The 14438-nt window shown below is 45.7% G+C and overlaps 1 protein-coding gene across 1 annotated transcript in view; it reads right to left on the bottom strand.

The window, feature by feature from the left end:
- Positions 1-14230, bottom strand: part of PPP5C (protein phosphatase 5 catalytic subunit) — a 26110-nt gene extending 11880 nt beyond the window's left edge. Inside the window, exons 1-8 of the mRNA XM_075608822.1 lie at positions 13995-14230; positions 7840-8081; positions 7486-7633; positions 7091-7212; positions 3498-3563; positions 2961-3059; positions 2535-2640; positions 2205-2347 (exon numbers count right to left, since the gene is read on the bottom strand). Coding sequence (XP_075464937.1) covers positions 2205-2347; positions 2535-2640; positions 2961-3059; positions 3498-3563; positions 7091-7212; positions 7486-7633; positions 7840-8081; positions 13995-14124 — 1056 coding nt within the window. The 5' untranslated portion in view covers positions 14125-14230. The remainder of the gene's footprint in view (positions 1-2204; positions 2348-2534; positions 2641-2960; positions 3060-3497; positions 3564-7090; positions 7213-7485; positions 7634-7839; positions 8082-13994) is intronic.
- Positions 14231-14438: the final 208 nt, after the last annotated feature.

Below are 14438 nucleotides of genomic sequence, written 5' to 3'. Positions count from 1 at the left end.
GAAAAGGATAGTGACTCAGAAAACACTAGGGTAAATCAAAATGTCACAGCAGGTTAATGGGTTCTCAGGCACCTATACAAAGCTAAGTTATACACACTATACACCAGAAAATGGACTAATCAAAATATTAATGACAGTCTCGAAGCGTCCCACATCTACATGAACATACAGTGTATATGGTTAATACCAGCAGAGTAAGTATGTCACTTGTAGGAACAGGTGGTGAGATGAATGAATGACCCTAGATGTCTAGAGCAATAGAGTGTGTTAATAGTATATAAAGGAAAATGCCTGATAAACGCCTATTGAATAACCTGGTGTTTGAAGTCAGTGTCCCTAATGAAAATAAAGAATAAATTGTCACAGTCCAAAAAAATTTTGTTGCACAGGTTCAGGGTAGCATAATTACGTGAGCCATGGGTCAGGGTTCCTGTCTAGCACCCCCACTCCGACGCGTTTCGTCCAGAGACTTTGACTAGGAGTGGTGAGGGAGCTGAAGCTGGGGACTGTTTATGTAGGGATATTATTCGCGCCAAAATCGGATGCGAGCGGCAGCAGCTGCGAGTGTTTGAGGAAAGTTACTTCCTGTATGCCGTGTCTGCGTGTCATGCTGGCACGCATAGTGTCCGCGCGGTGTAGTCTGCGCATGCGTGGCTTGTAAATGCCGAGTTCTACAGTTATATCTACTGCGCATGTGTGTAAGGCGGCCTGCCCCCCTCCATGTCTAATATGCAAGTGCATAGAGCCTCACGATACTCTAATGGTGTGTGTTAACTAGGATCGCGCATCGCGCATGCGCGCTAGGCATATCTATAGATCCGTGCGGTTCTGCACTATGACACCAGTCTACCATAAGTGTGGAGGCAGAAGCAGAGGTCTATTGTCACATATGTACAGGATATTGATAAAGTCAATGTAATTATAGTACACGTGTTAGACAGAGCCGCAGCAAGCCTGATTCAAAACGAAACTAAGTGGTACCACTTAGTTTCGTTTTGAATCAGGCTTGCTGCGGCTCTGTCTAACACATGTGTACTATAATTACATTGACTTTATCAATATCCTGTACATATGTGACAATAGACATCTGCTTCTGCCTCCACACTTATGGTAGACTGGTGTCATAGTGCAGAACCGCACGGATCTATAGATATGCCTAGCGCGCATGCGCGATGCGCGATCCTAGTTAACACACACCATTAGAGTATCGTGAGGCTCTATGCACTTGCATATTAGACATGGAGGGGGGCAGGCCGCCTTACACACATGCGCAGTAGATATAACTGTAGAACTCGGCATTTACAAGCCACGCATGCGCAGACTACACCGCGCGGACACTATGCGTGCCAGCATGACACGCAGACACGGCATACAGGAAGTAACTTTCCTCAAACACTCGCAGCTGCTGCCGCTCGCATCCGATTTTGGCGCGAATAATATCCCTACATAAACAGTCCCGAGCTCCAGCTCCCTCACCACTCCTAGTCAAAGTCTCTGGACGAAACGCGTCGGAGTGGGGGTGCTAGACAGGACCCCTGACCCATGGCTCACGTAATTATGCTACCCTGAACCTGTGCAACAAAATTTTTTTGGACTGTGACAATTTATTCTTTATTTTCATTAGGGACACTGACTTCAAACACCAGGTTATTCAATAGGCGTTTATCAGGCATTTTCCTTTATATGCTATTAACACACTCTATTGCTCTAGACATCTAGGGTCATTCATTCATCTCACCACCTGTTCCTACAAGTGACATACTTACTCTGCTGGTATTAACCATATACACTGTATGTTCATGTAGATGTGGGACGCTTCGAGACTGTCATTAATATTTTGATTAGTCCATTTTCTGGTGTATAGTGTGTATAACTTAGCTTTGTATAGGTGCCTGAGAACCCATTAACCTGCTGTGACATTTTGATTTACCCTAGTGTTTTCTGAGTCACTATCCTTTTCATGCTTATGGTTGACGATTTTAACCGTTCCCTAGTGTTGTTCACTTGTATTTAAGGGTAGCACCCGTGACAGGGGTCCATGTCTATTTTTTAAGTGTTTTTAATCATTTACTGTTTATCTATCCCTTTTTGCACTGTGTCAAATTAAATAAACTAAATACATCAATTGCATACCTGAGTGCTCCCTTACGGGTTACTTTTTCTCTTTTTCACTCATATATTAAATATTATACACACATTCTTACCAGCACTCTGTGGTTAACACACATGGCTAGAGGGAGCCACTGGAAGACCTCACTGAACAGCTGGAACATCTGCGCTGAGTATTTGGCCTTCACCTCCCCCTCAAATCCGTACATCTGATTCATAGTGTCCGTTTCGTGGTTTCCTGGGAGAAAGGGGGGGAGTCAGATAGCAAAGGGGTCAGAATGAGAGGCGGGATTATGACGAGTGGGGCCGTTAGGATAATATGGGGTGGTTACACTAATAAAGGGTAATGAGAGGATGTGATTATGGTAATTAGGAGGAGTCACCTCAGCAGATGGAAGTGGTATAGTAGTGAGGGAGCACCTCACCTCTCAGCAAGTGGAAGTGACCCGGGAAGAGCAGTTTAAAGCCGCACAGAGTCACGATTACCTCCACAGAGAACGAGCCGCGATCAACAAAGTCCCCGTTAAATATCTGCAGAGGCTCAGGCAAGCTCAACACAGCCATGGGGGAGGGAGATTGCAGGGGTCTGGGACAGTTGGCCATGGCCGTTTGGCCACCACAGATGACCCAGGGAGTCTGGGGGATTCTCTGACATTTTGGGTAATGCCGATAACTGCAATCTAGGACCTCAACATTCCTAAACTTAACTACCAACCCATAAAAGTATAAACTCTGCTGTGAAACGGCCATGGCAAATTGTCCCACAGTGGCTAAATGGAGGTGGCAGATTGTCGAATTCCTAGGTGCAGAGGGTCAGACGGACGGGGAGCAGAGAGGTCAGTAAAGGATACATAGGGGTTGCTCTCAGATGGGAGGCCGTTGAGATGGAAAATGTTCATCATGTCGTAGAACTGCCCGTGTGTGTCACCACAGACCGTCACCTGCTCAGACTGTCACCAAAAGAAACACAGTATGAGAAATACAGCAGATTGTCACTCGCTCAGATTGTCACAGAGAGACAGTACGAGAGAGCAGAGACTATGACCTGCCCAGACTGCCACAGAGAGACAGAGACCGCAAACCGTCACAGAGAGTAAGAAAAAGAAGCATATTAGAGAGAGTCCTACAGAGAAAGACCACAGACTGTCACCTGCTCAGACTGCCACAAAGAAATTGAGACAGCGTCACAGAGAGCATGCGATGGACTAGAACATTTGAAACAAGGACAACAACGAGAGGCAACTCTCAATGTATTACTTCCTGGTAAAACATTTTATAAATAAAAACATGAAAGATGAACAGTGTGAGATAAAGGAAGACAGGGAGAGAGCGTTACACAGAAATAGAGTTTGTGACAGAGCAAGACTGTCAAAAGAGTGAGTACGAACCTCTTCCAGAGAGATCTCAACCAGGCTGGGGAGCTGAGAGAGGATCTCCTTCACCTGTACCAGGATCTGCGAGACAGACACACAGACTGAAGAGTGACATGAAGAAACAGAGAGACACACACACACACACACACACACACACACACCAGAAGCATAGCACTCACTTTTCGCAGTGTTATCTTGAACAATGTATACCGTCCATGCATTGGAAAATACAAAAGTAGAGGACAGACAAAATACAAAAAGCACTACAGAAATTAAAAAACGGTGATATTTAATACTCATGTCAGCTCCCAATAGAGCCTTTTTCAAGAGCTCCATGGGCAGTCGAAAAGTTAAATATTAAATATCGACTTTTTTAATTTGTGAGTGCCTGCTGTTCTGCGTGTGTGTACGTGTGTGTACGTGTGTGTACGTGTGTGTACGTGTGTGTACGTGTGTGTACGTGTGTGTACGTGTGTGTACGTGTATTATATGCATCAGAAATATGAAGGTGGCTCAGGCACTTGCAGGTCTAAAATTGAAGCGTGCAGGTTAACAAGCCAGAGACCGACCTTTATGCTGCCACCGATTGCCCAGGCTGTTCAGAAACCTTCAAGAGACGGAATAACCCCCCCCCCCCCCCCAAATGTTTTCAAAATCAAACACCGGCTCATCTGCCCATGTAAGAACAATTGGAAGAGGCAGGCAGGACATTGTTCTATTTGGGAAGCCCTACATGACAAACCAGTAGCCAAACACTGACTGATTCCCCAATTGCCATTCCTTCCCTGACTGACTGACCACATTCCTGTGCCCGGCCTCGGAGACCTCTCCAATGGGCTTCTTTACAGAGAGGTGGCGGTAATCTTCTAATTGGACACAGGGGCCCCCTGGGGAATCAATGAGAATGTACAGCTGTCACTGCGCTCCTATTCAGACTTTACAGGCCTTTAGTGCAGTTTCACAAGCCTGCTCTTTTTAGGTGTCATTTATAATATCCTCTTGAAGCTCAGTTATGTTCCTTTTCTGGGCCCCAAATATTCTGATATATAGGGTGCGCACGTTCGCTGTGATACATACCGACACCTCTAGTGGTGTAAGTGGAGGTTTCAGTAGCATTACTACCCTACCCTCTGTAATTACTTCATTATTTTCAAATTTCTTGCTGACATTTATGGCGTTATCAGGTTTAAATTGGTGACCATTATTCCCTGTAGTCCATTCCTACGAGACTACACTAAGTGGTCTGTCTACCGCCTCTTCCATAGGACTAGCTCTGCACTCTATTTGGTACTTTGTGGTCAGCACAAGAGGGGGGCTCCCGTCTGTCTCTGTCCACTCTCCCTAGCAACCTGGGCAGCTGTTTACGCACTACCTTCGGCGTTCTCACCGAGGCGAGTTCTCTGCGCTTTGTTTTTGTCTGGCTCAAGGCTTGGACCGAAACATGGCCGTCTCTCGTCAGCAAACCTGTGCACTTGGATTTCTAGAGCTGCGAGTGCCTGAGTCTTGTTCTATTTCGGCTGATTAATCAATTGCCCTGTTGAGAGAAGTTTGTGTATGTGTGTACATATACAAACACATGTAGTATGTATAGACAAACACACACACATTATGTGTACCTCCCTTCTATCTCTGCCTTTGCCTTGAAATACTACTCTAAGCGCCCCGTCTGCTCTGGCCACGACTTATCCTCTCTTATAACCTCCCTGTACTCCCTTCTACGCACAAGACTTCTCCTGTGCCGCGCCCTTTTTCTGAAATTCCCTTACACAGAGACTCTCCCCCAGCTTTTCCCTTTTCAAAAAAGCCTGACTCACCCTAACCCCCCCTCCCACCCTAAATGGGACTAACTGTGCGGCTGGAACAAACTCCATCCTGAGGCATACTCGCTCCCACAATAAGCAGCTACTTCACCTTCTATTCTTTCAAAGTTCTTTCAAAACCAAAGCTGTCTCACATTTTAATCTGGTCTGTAACTGTTACATACGCCCATAATATATATTATCTTTAACTGTGCATGCAATGTCTTGTGTATAATGTATACCCTGTTCATTTATGTAACTGTATTTGTAACCATGTACTATTTGTCATTTTAACTCTATGCCCAGGACATACTTGAAAACGAGAGGTAACTCTCAATGTATTACTTCCTAGTAAAACATTTTATAAATAAATAAATAAAAATTCTACCCTGCAGGACATGATGGTGCTTTATATCAAAATAATAATAATAATATACACACACGGTTTATATACAGATGTAGCCAACGTGATTGCGCCTGCTGGTTGATTTAGCGTTGTAGCCCAGCCTCCTCCCCTGCGTGGCTTAATCGAAACAATGGCTTGCGAGTGCAATAACGTTGGCTACGTCTGTGTGTGTGTATATGCGCACACACATTTTAAATTCTATGGTTTTACATATCAGGCCATAATAACAATCATCTGTTCCTTAGCAGGTCTTAATTAGGTAAATATAACCTCAGATGAACAACCACACATGACATATTACACCGTGTCATGATTTATTTAACAAAAATAAAGCCAAAATGGAGAAGCTATGTGTGAAAAACCAAGTACACCCTTACTGCTTCCTTAGGAATTAGGATGCTAAGTAGCAGACAGGTGCTGCTAATCAAATGCCTTTGATTAATTGATCAGCAAGTGTGACCACCTCTGTAAAAGCCAAAGTTTTAGCAGTTTGCTGGTCTGGAGCACTCAGGTGTGTGTTAACACAATGCCAAGGAGGAAAGACCTCAACCCGATTGAAATGCTGTGGCTGGACCTTAAGAGAGCTGTGCATAAACAAATGCCCACAAACCTCAATGAACTGAAGCAACTTTGTAAAGAAGAGTGGGCCAAAATTCCTCCACAACTATGTGAGAGACTGACAGTCATACAGAAAACGATTACTTCAAGTTATTGCTGCTAAAGGTGGTTCTACAAGCTATTGAATCATAAGGTATTCTTAGTTTTTCACACATGGCTTCTCCATTTTGGCTTTATTTTTGTTCAATAAATAATGACACAGTGTAATATGTCATGAGTTGTTGTTCATCTGAGGTTGTATTTACCTAATTTTAAGACCTGCTAAGGAACAGATGATTGTTATTATGTCCTGATATGTAAAACCATAGAATTCAAAGAGGAGGTACTTTCTTTTTCACACCACTGTGTATATGTGTGTATAATATATGTGTGTATAATATATATGTGTGTATAATATATATGTGTGTGTATAATATATATGTGTAATATATATATAATATATATGTGTATATATTTATTTATTTTTACACACATACACACACACAATTGTTTATTTATGAAGTATCATTATATCCCCTCCGTGTGGTACAATATAAATATATAAAAATAAGAGGAGTTGGACTCCACTAACTAGAACAAAATTGCCTGGGTGCTCCAGAAAGGGATTTGTATACAGACAGAAAAACGCAAGTCTTTGGAAAGGTTCCTGTGCGAACCGAAACGTTCATAAAGTAATAAACTCATGTTTTCACTTTGAAGTACCGTGAAAAACACACACACACACACACACACACACACACACACACACACACACACACACACACACACACAATATCTATCTATACCTGGTATATACACTTCCGGTGAATCTTCTTCTGATCTTTATAAAATTGCATTAAATCCACCATAAAATCCAAAGTCACCTTCCCATCCTGTAACTGTGGACCCGTATACTCATCTTCTATAGCTAAAGAGACAGAGAGAGGCACGTGAGAGGGGGGGCATGAGCGAGCAAGAGGGGAGGGTACATGCCGATGGTGAGTGAGACCGGGGACAGGGAGTGTAGTCGATAGTGAGCGAAAGCAGGGGGAGAAACAAGCCAGTGGTGAGCGAGAGCAGGGGGGCGGGGGGGGTTGGGCCGATGGTGAGCGCGTGGGAGGTCAATTGTGAGCGAGAGTGTCGGGGCGGAGCCGACTATTTCCTCCCCCATGCCATTATTCCTCCCAGCTCCCCCTCTCACTCATTCCTTCGATGTCCAGTGAATCCACCACGGATCGGTTCTGCTGCTCGCAGGCGATCGCTCGTTCAAATGCTTTCTGGCGGACCATCTTACTGCACTCATGGAACTTCATCTGGGCGTCCCTGTCCTGAGGACGAACCTTTACTACCTGCGAAGAAAGGGAGTGTGAAGAGAGATAGGAAAGGGGGGGGGGGGGGACGGGTGAGACGAGCAAGATGGGGGACACAGAGTGCCACGGTGGGGGACGGGGGAGAGAGAGCGAAGGGGGAGGGAGCAAGGAGTGGGATGGAGAGAGCGAGAGATGCAGAGAGACAAGAAGAGGGGCGAGTTAGGAAGCGGGACTGTGTGCCTGACCGTCTCATAGTCTTTAAGTGCAGCCTTGAACTTCCCCAGTGCCATGTTACTGGTCGCCCGCCTGTAGTAGCCCTTGATGTATTTGGCATCGAGCTGGATGGCGCGGGAGGCGTCTGCGAGAGCATACCCGTAGCACTCTGTGCGGAGGTACGCCAGGCTGCGGTTCCCATAGTATATAGCGGAGTCTTGGCTCAGAGCTATGGCCTGTGTGTAATACTGCACAGCACGGTCATAATCCTTCACTGAGAGAGGGAACAGGGAGAGAGAGAGGGGGGTGGGGGACAAGGGGGGAGAGATCATTTATCTTGCATTCTTTTGCAGCACTGTTAAATGTACACGTGTCTCCTGCCCACAGATGGACACAAAGACAGACACACTGCATGGGATCCATACATGGACTGGTAAAATCTGTAGGGCAATGACATCCATGAGGTTTGTGCTCAGTGTCAGGAACGCTAGGAGTGATATTAGAATGCAAGACTGTTCATTCTGTGGCGTCTGTGTATTGTGTGATGTATTCATCCTATATGATCAGTAACCAGTTACACTACAACAGTGGGTTTGCAGCTCCTGTGTATGCATTGTCTGTCCTCATTCACCTTATAGGACTCACAGTGTATTAATAGCGGTGATATGTTTAAAGGATCAGTCCCTTCTGGGACCCAAGTGCACTAACGGCGGTGACATGTTTAAAGCAGTAATCCACCTCAGACATTTTTTTTTTTTTTTTTTACACATCAAACCTGAACCGGGGTGGGTCCCCCAGAACAGATAGGTGGTCCCCCAACATCCAGGGACCCCCCTGTTCCAGGGATATTTGTAATTGCTGTGCTGGTTTTAACATAAATGACCAATGGGGTCACCAATGGAAAGCCTCACGTTAATTGATTTTCTGTTGGCTGCCGGAGCGAGCCCTGGCCCAACGGCCATCTTGTTTCTGCAATATGCACAGTGAAAACGGGATTGCATCTTTAAGGTGTCAGTCCCTTACGGGAAGAAAGTGTTTTAATCGCAGCGACAGGTTTAACCTTTTGACCACCCCCCTATAGGATTTAGCTACTACGTCATGGGGTCAGCACTCAAGGGGAGCCATGACGTTATAGCCACATCACAGTCTACCTGCTCGCTTTTGTAGCAGAGTTCGAGATCTAATCGGGGAGCGGGACGGAAGAGGACGACCACCAATTCCTTTCCGTTGTATGTGATGGCGCGTTCACGTGGTCACACTGGAGATCCCCCAGAGCCACACCCCTCTTTTTCCTTTTTCTTAAAGCTCCAGGAATCCTCCATTCCCCAAAATACTTACTAGCGAAGTTAACCGTGTTCTCCGCAGGGGTTTAAATGGCGATCCCATAGGAAGCACACTTCCTATTGGCTCACAAGATTTGAACGCCCATTTGTTTACTAATGGCAGTGACTTGTTTAAGGGGACCTGGTGGGTTTATACACAGGCACTACATATGTGTATTCATGTACGTATATTTTTTTTTAAAGCACCAACCATTTATGCGGAGCTTTGTACTTGTGTTTTTTTGTTTTTGAACAGTACACTACAATACAGGGAATGTAACACTACAGATGAGATAAGTGCATCAAGACATAAAGGTGACATTGGGAGAAAGGAGTCCATGTCTAAAAGATCTAACTCTCTAAATTGGTACGTGGGAAGACGGCTAGAAACCGTTAGAGTACATTTGAATGCATCAGTTAGTGCAGGGGTGTGCAAACTTTTTCCTCTGCACCCCTGTCTGCTCCCCCCCCCCACTCTTACCAGGTCTCCGTCATGTGACATCGCGTTGCAACGCATCGCGCGAAGCCACCGCAGACAATGGAACTTACAGGCCTCATGCGCTGCTCCCCGGCATTTATTTAAAATGTTTTGGGGTAGAGCGTGGGGCCTCTGTAGGCTCCGCGCCACACTTACAAAATCTCGCGCACCCCAGAGTTAGAGTGTATAAGAGAATACTGCAGTTTAGTGATAAAATGCCTCATTGAACAGGCGAGGTGCAGACGAGTTTTGAAGTTGGACAGAGAAGGTGCTCAGCAAACATTGAGAGTGAGAGTTCCAGAGGGTGCAGCAAGTGGGAAGGGTTGTAGGCGTGAGAGAGATCAAAGATGAGGTAAAGGCAGAGGAATGGAGCGCCTTGAGAGGAGATTTTGTAGTGAATGTGGAATTTATATAGGGAGCCAACAGAGTTTTCAGTAGGAGATTAGCAGAGGCTGATCCAGAGTACAGTGAAGATATCCTCGCAGGAGCATTGAGTAGATTAAAGGGTAGAAAGCTGGGAGGCAGGGAGGCCAGTAAGGAGACTGTTGCAGTAGTACAGAAAACGGGAGAGAATGAGGACATGCATTAACATTTTGGTAATAGAGAAACAGAAAAGGTTGGATTTTAGCAATGTTATAGAGAAAGAAACGGCAAGATTTAGTAGTAGTATTAAGGTATGTGGAGAATCAAGTGTAGCTGCTATCCAGCATATAAACTGCAGCTGGAGACCTGGGCCTGTACTACAGATGTGTGGCTCAGTGTGGAAAGATACAGTTGTGTCAGCTGCATACAGGTGATACCTGAGGCCAAAAAAATTAATATGGTCAAAAAAGGAGTGTGCAAAGAGAGAAAGAGACGTTCCAGAATCAAGCCTTGTGGTACACCAACACATAGATCAACAGAGGAAGAAGAGGTGTTAGGCTAAGGCCCCGCTGCATGCTCCGGCACGCCTCCCTTGCGTCCTGGCGGCGCGTGCACGGTGCTTCACCGCGATCTGCGGTCTGTAGGGAGCTTATTTCCGGCGCTTAGGGGTGCGTGGCCAAGATGGGCCGGGTGGGCACGCCCATGCCTGGGGGCTGTCCCTCTCCCCCGTGCCACTCTGCCTCCCCCCCATACAGTCGCTCTCCCCCATGCCACTCTGTCTCCCCCCATACAATACACAAAGCTTTCTGTAGCAGGGCAAATACTCTGCAGTGAAGGAATGAACCGCCTGACTCATTTGCATGTTTGCTGGCCGGTATCTGGATATACACAGCGAATGACCGGATAAGTAGCTCCACCCATCAGTCTTTCTGATTGGCGCACAACGTGACGCGTCGCCGCACGGGATAACAATTCTGTTGTAGCCCCTTCTGGCTGACACTTCACAGTACGCAGTGAGCGAAGAGGGACTGGGGATAGCCAGGAGCAGACGAGGAGCTGGTGAGAGGCGCACGCACGGCCGCACACACCGCCAGCTGCACTGGGGACTTAGCCTTAGCAGCAGATAAACTAAAGGAACAATGAGAGGGGGCTCTCTTGGTCCCAAACACCAAGGGAATGGAAAATGTGAAAGTTGGCGGTCAACAGCAACATATACTGCAGACAGGTTGAATAGAATGAAAAGAGTACATTAATGTCCTAGAGATTTAGCAATGGGGAGGTCATTTGCTTGTTTGGTGAGCGTTGTTTAGTAAGCAGTGCAAAACATGATTGTAGAGGGTCTAGGGAAGCATATGACCTGGGAAAGAAAGGATGTGGGAAGTTTACAGGCAAATGCAAAAGAGACAGGGAGATAGTTAGCAGGGTTAGCAAGAATAGGTCTCACAAGAGAAGGAAGGAAACATACTAGAGGAAAAGGAAAACTTGAAAATGTAAATTCAGGGATTAGAGTGGGAGCGAGAGGTCAGAGGAGATGGGAAATAGATCAAAATGACACGAAATAAGAGAAGAAGAGTACCTGAGACTCTGTTACCGGGGAAAAAATATTTACGACTTATCTCACTGCCTCAAAGTGGCACCAGGTGTTCAAAGTGATGTATAGTGGCACTTGTGCTGGTAGGTTCAACAACACTATAAAAAGCTTAAAAATACCTAGCTAAAGTGGGCAAGGTACTTATCAACATGCAAATGAGGGCAGCATGGCAAGTAAGGCCTCAATCCCCAAATATGGAAGATGCCGAAACACAATAGCCCTCATTCTCCAGAGGCTGGATTGTTGCTGGGCCCGACAGCTTTCAGAAAAAAGGCATCAAGGCAGAAGCTGTTGTGAATCCCTGGGGAGGTTAAACAAAAGCCGTGATTCAAACGTCAATCTGGCTACCTACAACTGGTGGACTCTTCCCCAGTGAAGCAGCACTGCAAGAACTGGAAGACAAGCTTGAAAAATGTAATGAGATAATGTGGCCTTAGTGAAGCAAGAAGAATAGAAGGCCCCATTGAGCTCAAACACAGACACCTATTGTATTGCAGCTGTACAGAAAATGGAAGAAACAGTGGAGAAAGCTTCATCGTTAACAAGTGATGGAGAAACACGTTGGAGTAGGAAAGCGCATCAGAATGAGCAGCCAGTCTCATCATTCAGTTAACAAAAAGATATAGGCTTCCAGTAATCCAAAAGTATGCCCCAACTCCAAGTCAAACAAAGTAGCAGACTTCTACCATGAAATCAAAGAAAAGGAAGGTGGAAGTGATAGCTTCAATAGCGAATTCATGGTTAGAAATGGTGTAAGCTTTAAGGACTATGTCCATCTTGGCCAGCAAGCAGCATTACCCGAAGAGACAGTAAAAAGAATGAATGGGTTCAAAACCGAAAAAAGTCTAACATGATGACAAGGGGGAAGAAATAAAAATGACAGTAGGCCAGACATATAGTAAGAAATGACCATTGTTGGAATCCAAATAAGAGTACAATCTCCATCCATGGGATATCAAAAGACCAAGACCAAAAGTAAGATTTGTTAGGGCATACAGAGGCTTGAAACCGCAGTACCCGGAAGGTTATTGGTGAGGCCTTCATTTAGTAGTGGATCGACAAGGGCTGAAGATGAAATAGTGTGTAAATACGCGGCCCCCCATCTGGAAAGGATGAGTTACTGATTTCTCTGCCCTATATGACCATTTGATGAATCCTAGCTGGGGAGTGGTCCCTTGAGTATGTTACATTCATCACTATTCAGGAATAACTAGGATGGCAAGTCAGGGACAGGAGCTCCTAACCCTAGGATGATGTGCCCCCACAAGAGATAGTCAACATGCTAAGCTACAAGATTTCAACCTGGACCAGTGGCCAGGACAGTCAGACAGCCTGATGTAAAGAAATAAGTCCCTGCCGCTGCAGACAGATACCCTAGACCACGGGTGCGCAAACTTTTCAGTCTGCGCCCCCCCCCCCCCCCCTTTACCTGGTGTCTGGATTCTTCTGACGTCATGGCAACGCGGCATCATGTGACCCTGCAGCATCATTTGACATCACGTTACCATGGCGATGCATCGCTGGAAGCTGCCGGAGACCAGGTAGGGGAAGTTACTACAGATGCCTTGCGCCTGCTCCACGGCATTTAATTTAAATACCTTGGGGAAGAGCGCTGGGCTTCTGTAACCGCCGCCCCCTCCCCCCCTCCCCGGGAAAATCTCACGTCCCCCAGCCCTAGACCACCAGCACCAAAGGTCTGTCATTCCTTGGAAGCCTATCCCAACACAGATGTGTGCCCCTGTGGGCAAGAATCCAGAAGACGGTTGTCAGGTGAAGTTATTTCTGTTGCTGTATTAAAGAAATTACTGGTTTATTAAAAGGAAATGTCCTTATTACTTAGACTTCATCGCTACAACCCAGTCCAAGACAAGTAGCTTTGGTTACTGACATCCATGGGCAATATATATATATATATATATATATATATATATATATATATATATATATATATATATATATATATATATATATACAGTGTTCGACAAACCTATACATTTGCTCGCCCCGGGCGAGTGGATTTAACCCCCGGGCGAGTAAATATTGGCCCAAGCAGCACACGTTTGGTACTAGGTGGCGAGTAGATTTTTTTGTGTGGCGAGTAGATTTTTTGGTGATTTGTCAACCACTGTATATATATATATATATATATATATATATATATATATATACATATACACACACACACATATGCATACACACACGCACACACCAATTTAGTGTGTTTATACAGAAAAGCCAAAACGTGGATCAGTTCTATTAAATAGTATTGCATTTTTTTTCCCAAGCTCTGGTGTGCATGCATTTTCTTTTTCCTGTATAACTACATGGTTGAAGTTAGCAACGATGCATTTGTTTTTTTTAAGTGGAGTGCTGCTATATCCCCAGTGTTCGTGTATTTATATGTATATATAGCTCCTAACGTGACGTAATTACCTCGGAAGTACTCGTTGGCTTGGGCCTTCAGCTCCTCCGCCCTGCCCTGCGCTCCTGGGCTGCCCCCGCACTCTCCCGTTTGGTCTGCAGTGTCTCCTCCGGTCTCCGATGCCCGCTCTCCCTCCGCCATCTTCCTGCCGCACACTGTCACTCGGCGCGATCTTTGCACGTCACACAGGGCACGACTCCCTGTATCACCCAGCGGCTATGTCTAGCTAGATTGGCGGTATCGAAGTACGTAACGTGCCAGCCATGTTACGGTTGTCAGTCTCCGCACGTCATTTAGCGGCCATGTTTCGGTTGTCAGTCTCCGCACGTCATTTAGCGGCCATGTTTCGGTTGTCAGTCTTCGCACGTCAGTTAGCGACCATGTTTCGGTTGGACTTTTCTTAGCGGACTGTCTGTAACACGTATTCCAGGAAAGTATTTTATTGTAAAGAGACG

The sequence above is a fragment of the Ascaphus truei genome, chromosome 7 (assembly GCF_040206685.1).
Source record: "Ascaphus truei isolate aAscTru1 chromosome 7, aAscTru1.hap1, whole genome shotgun sequence".
NCBI lineage: Eukaryota > Metazoa > Chordata > Amphibia > Anura > Ascaphidae > Ascaphus > Ascaphus truei.
Note: the sequence above shows the minus strand (reverse complement) of the source record. Positions and strands in the feature narration are given on the sequence as shown.